Source organism: Linepithema humile, chromosome 4, assembly GCF_040581485.1.
Source record: "Linepithema humile isolate Giens D197 chromosome 4, Lhum_UNIL_v1.0, whole genome shotgun sequence".
In the NCBI taxonomy this organism is placed as follows: domain Eukaryota; kingdom Metazoa; phylum Arthropoda; class Insecta; order Hymenoptera; family Formicidae; genus Linepithema; species Linepithema humile.
Genome location: NC_090131.1, coordinates 29,134,981 through 29,148,437, shown reverse-complemented (window position 1 = coordinate 29,148,437; position 13,457 = coordinate 29,134,981). Strand labels below are relative to the sequence as shown.

Here is a 13,457-nt window from a genome sequence, read left to right as displayed (position 1 = left end):
ATGTAGCAGGTGGATTCTTTTTACCGAAGGACTATCTTATTTTTCGCTAATATTATAATTCACAAAGATTTGTTAGGTTTAGTTTATCAATTTTCGGCACCTTAATTCCATCGTGAGAAATGCTCTCATGTTAGGATCCTGCACCCTCTCCAAGATTGCCTTCTGCAGATCTACGTCAGACGCTTCCAATGCGCTGCTCAATCGTTCCGCGTATTGAATCCATACGCAATTCGCACACCCCGACATGCAGCAGTTTGTCGGCTCCGCCAAATCATCGACCGAAGCTTCTCTCTCTTTTGCGTCATCGGTTCCACCTTTGTCGTCTTTTTGTGCCGATAAATTCCGCCGATAGCAACGTAGACCTTCTGCAACGAATAGTCTCGATCGAAGTGCGAGATGCATCTGTTTTAAGTCTGGGCAAGCCGCATACTACCTAGACAGCATGAAATACCTGGTTGTTTCAATAATATTCGGATGATCCATAGGGAATGTGTAGCTGATATAAAACAATTAAATGGTTTTATCAATTTCTGTCACTGTTTTGGATGATGTTTGAATAAATTAGACGAAAGGTCTTATCTAACCTTGTTGCAGCCGTCAGAAGTTCGTGATCAAGTGATGATGCGCTTTATAGAGCTCAGTACTGCCAACACTGATATTCAACAATTCCTTTGATTTCATACAAAATGAGTAAAATAAAAAATTGTTTAAAAAAACGTCGTTTGTACTTTATTGTTTTATTATTACAAAATGTTACAAAAAAATGGGAGAAATAGTTTAACACGTTAAAATATATTACATACTTATAAATTATAAAATTTAGTCATAATTCATAAAAACTTACACACATTTATCCAAATCTTGACAGTTGTACATATTTTTAATCGGAATCAATTTTTTGCAATGCATAATGTATATCATCCTTTGATATATTTAACATAATCCTTTGATATATGTCGTTACCTGAATATTCGCATATTAATAATCTGTAATCACCTAATTTTGTACAAATATCAAATGTCTGAGTGATATTAGGCTTTTCAAGACCTAAAAAAATCAAATTTAAATTACAATAATGTAAAATTTTTTGTATACATTAATGAAGTTTTCTGTACAAACCATCAAAAGAACATAAAGATTCAAACTGCTTATAAACGTTTGTGAAGCAAACTTCTTCAACACCAGTTCGTGTGACTTCTGCATGTACAGCTTGTAGGAATATTTGCTCAAACCTTGAACAATATCTTATCGCCTGAACTTTTGAATTTGCTATCATTTCTGACAAAGTTTCGTTCACATCTTGCATGGTTACTGTGGCACCGTTTCGTCTTTCAGTAATTTCTGTTGCTCGACGACAAATTTCCAAAGCGCGACGAGCATCACCCGATACCGCGGATACTTTCCTAATATACAGATTCAACATATTATTCTTAAAATATTTAAGTATAATCTTATAGGTTTAAGTATAAATCTTATAGATGAAACAAAACATCAAAATAAATCAAAGGAATATAAAAACTGAATATCATGCTTACCGTGCGATCAATTGTATAGCTTCACTTTTGAAACTATTTGTATCTTTAAGTCTAGTTAATACTATCTCTTGTAATTGTTTATGATTATATGGTTGAAAAGTTATTCGGGTAAGACCTAATCGCGATGTGACTCTACTCATAAAAACTCTCTCTGGGAGATCCATAGTATTGGCAATAGTAATGACTACTAATTGAGCAGAGGCCTTTGTAGGCCAGTCCAATAAATTATATATTACATCTTGTCGTTTTGTACATAATAAATCAAGCTATAAAATGCAAATAAAAAAAATAATAAAAATTAGTGCGATAAAAACAAATAATAAATAATAAAATAATCTAAAAAATCAAATTAATCTAAGAAACATAACAGAATAAATGATATACATGTAATAAATATATACCTCATCTACTAGTAGTAATGTCATTGGCCTCTTTTTAGCATTGCTATTAAATCTCTTTTCTAACGCATTATGCGCCTGCTCCCATGTTAGAACTTTTCCGGATAATTGTTTTAGAATATGCACATAGGCTTGTCTGGGCTCAGATAATTTCATACCGTTTATGTTGACAAAATCGAAATCCTTTAATTTACCCTTTTCCACAGATCTCTTCAGACATTTTATAACTTCGTTTACAGTAGCAGTTTTACCTGTGCCTGGGACTCCACTTATATAGATACATCTGTAATAATAATCGTATATTTTAGCATGTCTAAGGAAATAAAAAAACAGTGTTCATTAATGCAAAAACTTACCCTCCACTTTTATCTATTAGTTTGCCTTCTAAGAATGTGTAGATATTATTAAATTCTTCTTCTCTACAAGGCAGTGATTTAGGCACTGCACTGACATGTAGCCTGCTTCTGGCTTCCTGTAATGGTGTAGCTGGTTTCACTAGGGCTTCAGTTCTCATTTTCATAGATGGTGTCAAAGTGCTGTGTTTCAATGATGTACGATGAGACTTTGGAGTACTCAAACCATTCTGTATTACTAACGATTCTGTAGTATTTTTTACATTCTTGTTTGTTTGTTTAGTTTTTATTGATAAGTCTTTAGTAACTTCACATATAGCATCTACTTCATTAACTTTAGTCTTACTTTCATCTTTGTATGTTGTTGATTCACTTTTATTAGGTGTAATTAAAATACTTCTATGCCTCTTTTCAATCCTTGGTCTTCTTTTAGGCGTACTATCAAGTGGAACATGCTGTGCTACATCCACTTTAGAATTTGTTGTTTTTTTATTAACTAGTACATTGTCTTTTTTAAATTCTTCGTCTACAGATATATGTTTAAGAGATTTAGTTCTTCGAATAATCTTGGAAGTAGCATTATCATTAATATCTTCTACAGAAGAAACATTTCGTTTATTACCTTTTAATCTTTTAGAATGTGTACTTGGATTAGAACCAATAATAATACCATCTGAATCACTACTAAAATTATCATTCTTAACTTTAAGTTTAGTGGCTTCCTCTTCTCTTTCATTAATATCCAAAGAAGCCAACAGTAATGTCTTTTCATTATAATTAATGTGTTCTCTTTGTAAAATAGACGTTTGTGATTTAGGAGAAAAGCACTCGTACTCTGAGTATCGTTTAGGTACCTTTATAATCCTTCTACCTTTACGTGGCATCTGATTTTCATCTTGCACACTTTTTACATATTTTACATTTCTAGTTGATCTCCTTGGTCTGGTTGGTTTTTCATCTTCTGATTCGGTATCTATTTTATATGCGCTTTGTTCTGTAGAACGTCTCAATTTGAGCCGTAGAGATACTTGTTCCTTTCGTGATTTATTTATTCGCGATAATAAACTTTTGTTACTATCAAATACTGCTTCAGAATTTGAAGAATCAAAATTATCTCTGTTTTCTCTTGATACATAACTTTTTCTGTCAATTATTGCTTCAGAACTCGAAGAATCAGAAAAATTGTTATTACTAGTTTTTCTTGGTTCATAAGATTCGTCTAATTCATTTACCTCAGAATCTGAATTTGTTTCAAGTAACATGGATATATCCTTTTCAGTGTATTTTTTAAATTTAGACATTGTATTTGAGTTGCAATTGAGTTCAGCAATAAATTTCAGTCTTGTCTTTCTTTAAAAAATTATTTCAGAGTCGGATCTATGTAATAAATTTTTGTTAATAAATTTCAATATTTGAGATAAAAACATGTGTTTAATCGGTCAATATTATATATATATTTATATTAAAATTGATTTTACTTTATAAATTGTATTTATCATAAACATAAGTTATAATTACCCTAATAATTAATCACAGAAATGTTGTGTGTGTGCTATCACAAATCTTTTCCGACCTTTTCAGATTCTTCCCGCTCATTTTCAGGTTATGTATCTTGTTTCCTACCGCCATATGTTTTATGTGGCATTTACATTACATCTGCTTTCAACGCATGCCAATATGTTAAGGTTAAAATCTCTAGAAAGACTATTTTTGTATTGGATGTTGAATTAGAGTGGACATGCAATATAAAGCTTGCATAAGAAAATATAAAATTGCAATTTTTTCTTTGTTATACGTATTGTCAATGGGCAGCATTTTTTTACTCCAGGAACCTCCGTTAGAAGCATCACCATTTTCCCTCCGCTACTTATTCACTATAGTATGCGTTTGTATCTGCTAGTGTCAACGTGCAGTGGTTATTGTAGTTTGTAATAGACGCTACGGGCTGTTACGGACATAATGTCGGATTCAGAAGGTAATAATTGTTTAAACAAAACTATAAATAATACATAAGTGATGTTAAAATGCGTGGTGTAATTCATACAGGTGCCAGCGATGCGGGAAGCGCTGGAGGAAGGTCTCGGAGTGTCTCTCGCAGTAGAAGTCCTTCTCGAAGCTCGGGATCTAGAAGTATATCTAGGTCTCGATCACGTTCCCGATCACCATCTGGGTGAGTCCAAGTTTTGTGTTTTGAATTGTGTCTGCGTAACATATGTAGAGTTCATTAAAATATAGCTACATAAATAAGTAACAGTTGAAATTTTATCTTATTTCATGTGCTACATGCTTTGAAAATTATTGATTGCTCTGAGATTTTTCAATATTTTTCTCGATAAAATAAAAAATAGTTTTATGCAAGAATTTTGTATGAATTAAAAGTGAAATATTTTATTATAGATACTCGTTTATATGAGAAAATATTTTTTAATTTTACATGTACGAAATTCCTTTATCTTATCTTAAATATTATATATGTTATATGTATGCAATGTTGATTTTATTTGTAGCTCTGAAAAGGCAGACGAGGCAGAAGAAGTCAGGTCGGGAGATGAAGAAGCTGTGGAACCAGAAGAGGAACCTGAAGGTATAAATCAGAAGATTTCTAATCTAGAGTAAAGTTCAAATTGCATTCTCGCATTCTGATAAGCTTTTTAATAATTTTTTTTATGTATTTAATGTTTATAGGAGAAGACTTGGATAATAGCAGTGAATATGATGAGGAAGAAGAGGAAGATGATGACAGACCAAGAAAGAAAAAGAAGAAAGATAGATTTGGTGGCTTTATTATAGATGAAGCTGAAGTAGACGATGAAGTCGAAGATGATGATGAATGGGAGGAAGGTGCCCAAGAAATTGGTATTGTAGGAAATGAAGTGGATGAATTAGGACCAACTGCGCGTGAAATTGAAGGACGACGTAGGGGTACAAATCTCTGGGAGTGAGTATTGAAGTTTGCGAGATATTACAACTTTATATATTTTATTAGTATTTAAAAACAATCACATTTTTAATGAACCAACTGTCCACTAGTTCGCAGAAAGAAGACGAAATTGAAGAGTATCTGAGGAAAAAATATGCTGATGAATCAATCGCTGCTCGTCATTTCGGTGATGGCGGTGAAGAAATGAGTGATGAAATTACTCAGCAAACGCTATTGCCTGGTGTGAAAGATCCTAATTTGTGGATGGTGAAGTGTCGTATAGGAGAAGAAAAAGCCACTGTACTCTTATTGATGCGAAAATTTATCACATATCAATTTTCGAGTAAGATGAATTTTGAAGAAGTCACGTCACATCTTGCCGCATGTTTCTAAATGTTCCTTTGTTTTTGAATATTTCAGCTGAACCTCTGCAGATAAAATCTGTCGTGGCGCCTGAAGGTGTTAAGGGTTACATTTACATAGAGGCTTATAAGCAGCCGCATGTGAAAGCTGCTATCGAAAATGTCGGAAATCTCAGAATGGGTATATGGAAGCAACAAATGGTGCCGATCAAAGAGATGACGGATGTGCTACGAGTAGTTAAAGAGCAGACTGGTTTGAAAGCCAAGCAGTGGGTCCGTTTAAAACGAGGCATTTACAAAGATGACATAGCTCAGGTCGATTATGTTGATTTGGCGCAAAATCAAGTGCACTTGAAATTACTGCCGAGAATCGATTACACTAGACCACGCGGTGCTTTAAGAACAGCACAGAGCGAATCCGAAGCATTGAAACGCAAGAAGAAAAGACGACCAGTGGCCAAGCCATTTGATCCTGAAGCGATCCGCGCTATCGGTGGAGAGGTCACCAGCGACGGAGATTTCCTTATTTTCGAAGGAAATCGATACAGTCGTAAAGGGTTTGTTTCACTAAACATTACTGTGTGTTATGTTTTTGTATAATTTTATTATTAATCATTTCTTACTTTACGCAGCTTTCTTTATAAGAATTTTACCACAAGTGCTATTATCGCGGAAGGTGTCAAGCCCACACTTTCCGAATTAGAGAAATTTGAAGAAGCGCCAGAAGGTGTTGAGATAGATGTAAGTGGTACGCCAGTAACTGGAACTTCCGGAAAAGAAGATCAAGCTGTAGCCCATTCCTTTAGCAACGGAGATAATGTGGAAGTGTGCGAGGGAGAATTGATTAATCTGCAAGGAAAAATTGTTTCCATAGATGGAAACATGATTATGGTTATGCCAAAGCACGAAGATCTAAAAGAAGCCTTGGAATTCCAAGCTTCGGAGTTACGAAAATACTTTACACAGGGCGACCACGTTAAGGTAAGATCTGCAATATCAATTGTGCATTTTATTAAAAAGAGGATTTCTTTTTCACAATATTACAGTACGGCTTTAACTGATCCACAGGTCGTAGCAGGAAGATACGAAGGTGACACGGGTTTAATTGTCAGAGTGGAGCAAAATAGAGTAGTCTTGTTTTCTGATTTATCGATGCACGAACTTGAGGTACTTCCAAGGGATCTACAATTGTGCTCTGACATGGCGACCGGTGTTGACAGCCTAGGACAATTCCAGTGGGGCGATTTGGTGCAGCTTGATACACAAACAGTCGGTGTAATCGTGCGATTGGAACGCGAGAATTTCCACGTGCTCTCCATGCACGGAAAAGTGGTCGAGGCCAGACCACAAGGTCTCACGAAGCGCCGAGAAAATAGGAATGCGGTCGCTTTAGACTCGCAACAGAACACGATACAGAAGAAGGACATCGTGAAAGTGGTCGATGGGCCGCATGCAGGTCGAGGTGGCGAGATTAAACATCTATACAGGAGCTTTGCTTTCCTACACTCGCGAATGTTTGTCGACAACGGTGGAATATTCGTATGCAAAACCAGACATCTACAGCTATCGGGTGGAAATAAGGCAAATTCTATAAATTCTATGTCGCCAGTGGCAGGATTTATGTCACCTAGGATCGCCTCTCCGATACACCCCAGCGGGTTAGTCTTCCTTTCTTTATTCGTTTTACCACTCGATACACTTCCACCATCAAGATTATCTTTACAGAGGCGGTTTTGGACGAGGCGGCGGAGGAGGTGGAAGAGGCAGAGGTCGCGGCGGCGGCGGTGCGAGACGCGACAGGGAATTAATCGGAACCACCATCAAGATAACGGGTGGACCGTACAAGGGAAATGTAGGTATCGTGAAAGACGCGACGGAAACCACGGCGCGCGTGGAGCTGCACTCCACTTGCCAAACGATTTCCGTCGACCGCTCTCATATAGCAAACGTCGGCGTTCCGACGAAGGACGGCGGCTTCAGCAGCTACAACAGGACTCCGGCTTATGGAGCAGGCGGACAGACTCCGATGTACGCTCGGGACGGATCGAAAACACCTATGCATGGTTCCCAAACACCTATGTACGAAAGTGAGTAGTCGTGCTTTACTTATTTATCTTTCTCTTAATGAAACAACTTAACACATTCATACAATTTTTAATATTAATGTTACAGACGGTTCTCGCACTCCTCATTACGGTTCGATGACACCGTCCCACGATGGTTCGCGAACGCCAGGACAATCAGGAGCCTGGGATCCAGCAGTCACGAATACACCCGCCAGGTCAAACGATTTCGATGGCTACAGTATGGAGGAGGGTGGCTCGCCCGGCTACGCGCCCGGATATCCACCCACTGGCGGACCGTTCACTCCACAGACTCCAGGCACCATGTATGGATCGGAACAAAGCTTCAGTTCGTATCAACCTAGTCCTAGTCCCGCGGGCAGCGCCACCGCGAGTCCGAGTCCTGCGGGCTACGTTGCTACTCCATCTCCAAGTGGTACCGGATACACCACCAGTCCACATGGAGCATTCGCAACACCTTCTCCAATGGGTTACAGTCCTATGACACCGGGTAAGCGAACTTGTTTTCGTTGAAATGTCCCTAGTTTAACTCTGCGTCTATCATTTGTTAGACATTCTGGAACATAAATATATATTATGAAGTTCTTGTTTTTTTAGTCCTGCAAGAACATGAAATTTAGAGACTTGGAGATATAGAGTTAACATTATTTGAAGTCTTAGCATAGATATAATTTATAATTTTCATTACAGGTAGTCCATATAATCCGCAAACACCTTGTGGAGGAATAGATACCAGCGCTAGTTCGATAAGCGGCTCAGATTGGCAAACAACAGATATCGAAGTACGCATCCGCGATTCTCATGATGATCCCGCACTTGCTGGACAACAAGCTGTCATTCGTGGAATTTCTGTGAGTGACTTTTTATTATAACGCTCTTATATTAACACATTAAAGTTTTAATCACCACAACGTCGATGATAAACATATATATACACACTCCATTTTCTGATTTCACTCAATTTCTAAAAATAACATGTTTATTTGACAGGGCGGCATGTGCACAGTTTATTTACCTACCGAAGACCGTGTTGTGAATCTTGTGTGCGAGCAATTGGAACCTGTAGTACCATCGCGTGGCGATCGAGTCAAAGTAATTCTAGGAGAAGATCGTGAAGCCGTCGGCACTTTACTTTCAATCGACAATCAAGAGGGTGTGGTGAAACTCAATACGGAGGAGATCAAATTCCTGCAGTTACGATTTTTGTGTAAAATGAAAGCATCTAGTACATAATTTTCCGGTTCGTGCGTGTTTATGTTGTATCAAAATTTTGATATTTAACAAAAGTGAAAATTCTATGTAATTATTGACTCTTTATTTGGCTATCTACTTGAGTTCACATTCTTTGTTAACTTGTAATTTCATAATTGAGAAAGCAAAAAGGTTTAATTTTTTATCATTATGGATATAATTTTAATTAATTTGATAAAATAATTTAGTAGTGTATGTCAATATCGCGAATTATGTATAATATATCATTAGATAATGTAATTACTTATTCATATGTAATTAACATTTGACATTTGACACTACAATGAATAAAAATGTCTTATATATATACCTGAAGTTATTATTTTATTAGCACGAAGTAATGCGCATGATAGAAACGAGGTAGTCGTGACAGAATAATGGGCGCAAGCTGTTACAGGCTTACCAAAGATATTCGAGAAAACCGCGAAGCAAAATCACATGGTTGGAACTCTCTGCTCAGAGTATGAACATATGTTCTTTATGCTTTCTCTTTGTATTTGTAAGCTGCATCTTCAATAAAAGGTTTGCATTTCAGATATGTCACATGATTAATAATTAAATCATCTTACATTTATCAATATTGTATCAACGCATAATATTTAAATAAATAATAAACTTGTTCCTGCTTAAATAAAAAATTAGTTCTTCCTTTTCCTCCCTCTTTCTTTTTCTAAAATTATACTGAAGCAAAATATACTTTTTATGAATTAAAGTTTTCGATGCATTCACTATCCGCTTTGTATTTTTGCGGCAGAATAATCGATGCTAAATCTTTCAAACATGATCAGAATGTCGGTACTGTTTTATTCGAAAAAACTGATTACGGAAAGCAATGCTGGACCAATGAGGAATTTACTGTCCTCAGCAACCGGAGGATATTTCAAGATATTCTGCCCCAGGTGAGTTTAATGGAAATATATTCAGCAACAACTTTCCATCAATATAATCTGTGTTATAAAGTTTGAACGCAATATTTTATTATTTAAAACAATTTTTTTTGAAATTGTACTCTTCAGCATCTATTTTTATAAATTTTTATTTCAATAACATTTAATAAAAGATGATGCCATCTTAATGTTAGGAGCGAATATTCTGTTTGGAGAGAAGTGCACAGGGAAACATTGTAAGATTTTCTCTCTACCAGGTGAAAGTCATCGATTCCCAGAACGATCAGTACATAGCACATCTCATGGACTATTTTCACATATGTCTCGAAAGCGTGCGGAAGCTGTCGGTGGGCAAAACGAAACATCTGATGTTGAAAGCTCTGGCGGATACTCTGGGTGGTTACTTACGGGTCTACATTCTGCCCCTTACGAGACACTCGTATTACGCGGGGAACATCAAGTATCGCAACGTGAGGATGCTGTTCGAGCTTTTCGACGAGCTGAAAATCTTTCTTCGAACGAACGGCGCCGGCTGGTCGAAGCCTCGTCGAAACGCTAACAATGTCAGGATTCCTTCCATCGTAATTACGCCGCCAAAAACTTCAGTCGCGTGTAACGGGCTTATCACTTACTCGGCGCGTAAGTGCGGTTGTTAATTCTTCTAAGAAAATTTTGGACATATATTAATTTATCACGTTTTTCATGGATAAGTAGCTTTCGAACGCGGTGATTATCGAAGCTTCGCGTTCAGAAAAAAGAAACGATCGACGATGATGAAGCGGGGACATTCGAGACGTGCAGTCGACGGTGAGAGCAAAAAAAAAAATACTGAATTTTTTAGCGATTTAAATTATTTATTTAATCTAGGCTATAACGAAGCTACAACGAGCGAAGTCATAGTACCACTTCCGTTTCTCGATAACGAAATAGAACCCAACAGGTAGTTATTGAATAGCAATTTGTCAAAATGCTTCGACGTTCAAATAGCTTCAATACAAATTCTCTATCTAGCATCGCGTTGCCCTTCAAAACCGACAGCCTGCAATCATTGTATTCAGAAAAGTCGGCTTTCGCACTCGTAAAGTACTACATCGCTAGCGTGAAATGCATTACCTCGCGATCGAGCACGAGAACGCAGCTCCAAACGTTCAACAAGGACTTCCACGCTTGGCTGCAACAATCTGTACGTTAAGTCACTGTAGCCGAAAGCAGTATTTTGAAAGCGTTTCGAGATGTGAAAACATTGTGAAAGTAGAATATGGAATTGTAAAACCACAGATTGAATAATCAGAAAAATTTAATAATGATAAAATTAAGAAATCAGTCACGCTTGATTCCTCGATTCTTGACAAGAGATTTTTTAATCACGGATATTTGAGATTTTAGTTAGTAAAGAAATAAAAATATTATTTACGTTGCAGGTGCGACGACACCTGGATGACGAAAAGTGGTATCCAGCGTTCGGAGGTGTTCTCAGAGTAATGGCTACCTTGCGGGAATCAGGTAATATTTTATGACAGTCTCGCTGTCCGTAATTCGTCGCGTTGAAAAATTAATAAGACCGATATGCTATTCCGTTTAAGCGTCCGCACGGCTAAGAAACTGCAACTCGTGTAATATTTCTCTGACCATATTCGCAATTTATGCACAATTCTACCTGTGTGCCTTTAAAAGGAGTGAAGTAGAAACGTGTCCTTTTAGCTTTAGCTTTGATGCATTTTGGAGGTCAGACTGATCCTACACGCTTTCTCTCATCGCGCGTACAGTTTTACATTATTTTATAATTTTTAAATTATCTATGCTAGAAATAAATGTTGCTGGAAGTTTTATGTACAATTGTTAGATAAGATCAGTAGTAAAATATAGAAAATATCTATGAATTTAACGGACAGTTGTATTAAAAATTATAACTTATATTTTATGCTATAAGATGTGACATCCGTTTTCTAAAATATACTGTTAGTGTATCCGCGCACGCGATATTGATCTTTACAAACGTAATTTTAGAGCGTATTTCTTACAACTTGATGTCTTATCTCAGGTATAAGTAGCGGTATTGCGAAGAGCAAGACAAGCGGAACATATCAAGTTATGCCCAAAGGTGTGGAACGTGCTAGTCAGGCGGACAAGAACGTGTTGTCGCTTTATAAAGAAAAGGGAGAAAGTAGGTTGTTTTCTCAAGATAACGCGCGATAAGATTTTATGTTTTCGTATCCGTGCTACTAATTTAATACCGATAGCTCTCAATGCTCAAAGAAAACAATCAAATTTGTATTAATCGAATTTTAGGTAACGACAGCGTAATGACAACTACGGAAATCGTGATTATAGCGGTGGTATCCGCATTGGTAATATGGTTGCTGGTGGGTTTGAGCTTGGTGTGCTACAGATTCCTCACTCATAATTCCGAGAGATGTCCGCCGTGCGAATCGAAAACAACTCCGTAATTTAATATCCAATCTTATCAATCTTTTAAATTTCCCCGCAAGTAACGTCTGTACAAGTAACGATATTCTGTTTTTCCAGATTTGCGGTTCTGTATAAGAATGCGGACTATTGCCAGCCCGATACATGTCCCTCAAAGCCATTGCGCAAAGGCGTGGTTGAAAAATTAAAGGAATGGTGGAGGAATAGGTTTGGACGATGCCCAGGAGGATGCCAAGAGCATGCGGACGAGGAGCGTTGCTTAGCCGCAATCAGTTACAGCAGCAAAGATACTGTCAGCAGTAGCAGCAGGATTTATCCGTAAGCACACGTAACGTCTAAAATATTAAAATAATTTTACATTTAAATACTTTTATGAACACAGAAGGAAGAAATACACTAAATCTACGTCCGCTTTGCCATCAGGGATGTTCAGAAGTCGTACACATTTCAAAGTGAGTGATTACAATTGTATTATTACTTATTCATGTTTATAGATCTGTGTATAATCGTGAATTTTATCCACAGCATAGTGTTTGCTATAGTTCCGAAGGATCAACCACTTACTCTGACAGTCCAGCTAAACCGAGATAACAATTGCAATAAAGAATAATTTCAAGATTTTGAACATAGAAGTAATATAGAAAAAGTATGCAGAGATTATTCTGTTTTAAAATGTATCACTTAACTTTAGAATATTTTACTTAATAAAAAATAAATTCAACAGATATAACAAATATTTTTAACTTACAATTCTGTTACAATGTAGCTAAAAAATATGTGGAAAAAGCAAGTGTCAATTTATTGTAAATCATTAAGGGTAAAAATGTACAATTGAAAGAACAAATATGGAAGTTAGACTGTAATTTCATTATCAGCTGATTGCGTTTCTTCGATTGTGTTATACGCTTGCCGAATGTATCAGTGGATTTTCTTTCTCTGATCACGCGTGCGGGCTGCAACTTGTTGCAAGTGAGACGAGGATAAACGAGGCGAACGACGCGATGGGGGTGCAGAAATGCTGTGGGATTGCCGAATACGCTTGTTGCATACAAAAGCCGTTACCGCCATTAGTTGTTGTTAAGACATTTTCACATGTTTTGTTGTAAAAATAAATGCGCATTAATAGCAATAATGTCGAAATATCATACGATTGTTGTGTTAATTAGCGTATTTTCAATACAGAATGCGGTGATATAATAATAGTTGAAATTTATTTATTTATAATATTAGAAAGTGTGTG

The 13,457-nt window shown here is 36.7% G+C and overlaps 3 protein-coding genes across 5 annotated transcripts; 2 read left to right on the top strand and 1 right to left on the bottom strand.

Moving 5' to 3' along the window:
• Positions 1 to 340: 340 nt before the first annotated feature.
• Orc1 (origin recognition complex subunit 1) lies at positions 341 to 3,941 on the bottom strand. 3 transcript variants are annotated; one of them, XR_001100947.2, is made up of 8 exons: positions 3,805 to 3,941; positions 2,290 to 3,663; positions 1,937 to 2,216; positions 1,536 to 1,801; positions 1,120 to 1,403; positions 845 to 1,047; positions 585 to 669; positions 341 to 496 (listed from the first exon to the last, which is right to left on the bottom strand). XR_001100947.2 is itself a non-coding variant. In XM_012368884.2 (6 exons), exons 2-6 carry the CDS (start codon positions 3,585 to 3,587, stop codon positions 881 to 883), a joined length of 2,295 nt encoding a protein of 764 aa, XP_012224307.1. In that variant the 5' UTR covers positions 3,588 to 3,663; positions 3,805 to 3,941; the 3' UTR covers positions 719 to 880. The 3 variants fall into 3 exon arrangements, 1 of the variants encoding a protein (XP_012224307.1); XR_010889986.1 differs by having other exon boundaries at positions 341 to 433; XM_012368884.2 differs by lacking the exons at positions 341 to 496; positions 585 to 669 and having other exon boundaries at positions 719 to 1,047.
• A 108-nt stretch (positions 3,942 to 4,049) lies between these two features.
• Positions 4,050 to 9,441, top strand: Spt5 (Transcription elongation factor subunit Spt5). Its single transcript, XM_012368882.2, has 12 exons — positions 4,050 to 4,261; positions 4,333 to 4,456; positions 4,794 to 4,870; positions 4,972 to 5,224; positions 5,317 to 5,549; positions 5,627 to 6,125; positions 6,201 to 6,549; positions 6,637 to 7,226; positions 7,294 to 7,655; positions 7,741 to 8,142; positions 8,343 to 8,503; positions 8,643 to 9,441. The coding sequence occupies exons 1-12, from the start codon at positions 4,246 to 4,248 to the stop codon at positions 8,883 to 8,885; spliced, it is 3,309 nt and encodes a 1,102-aa protein (XP_012224305.1). The 5' UTR covers positions 4,050 to 4,245; the 3' UTR covers positions 8,886 to 9,441.
• Positions 9,442 to 9,587: 146 nt separating this feature from the next.
• LOC105673305 (uncharacterized) lies at positions 9,588 to 13,196 on the top strand. Its single transcript, XM_067354198.1, has 11 exons — positions 9,588 to 9,802; positions 10,048 to 10,429; positions 10,505 to 10,597; positions 10,658 to 10,730; positions 10,802 to 10,973; positions 11,212 to 11,293; positions 11,832 to 11,954; positions 12,080 to 12,233; positions 12,317 to 12,535; positions 12,600 to 12,669; positions 12,743 to 13,196. The coding sequence occupies exons 1-11, from the start codon at positions 9,623 to 9,625 to the stop codon at positions 12,806 to 12,808; spliced, it is 1,614 nt and encodes a 537-aa protein (XP_067210299.1). The 5' UTR covers positions 9,588 to 9,622; the 3' UTR covers positions 12,809 to 13,196.
• Positions 13,197 to 13,457: the final 261 nt, after the last annotated feature.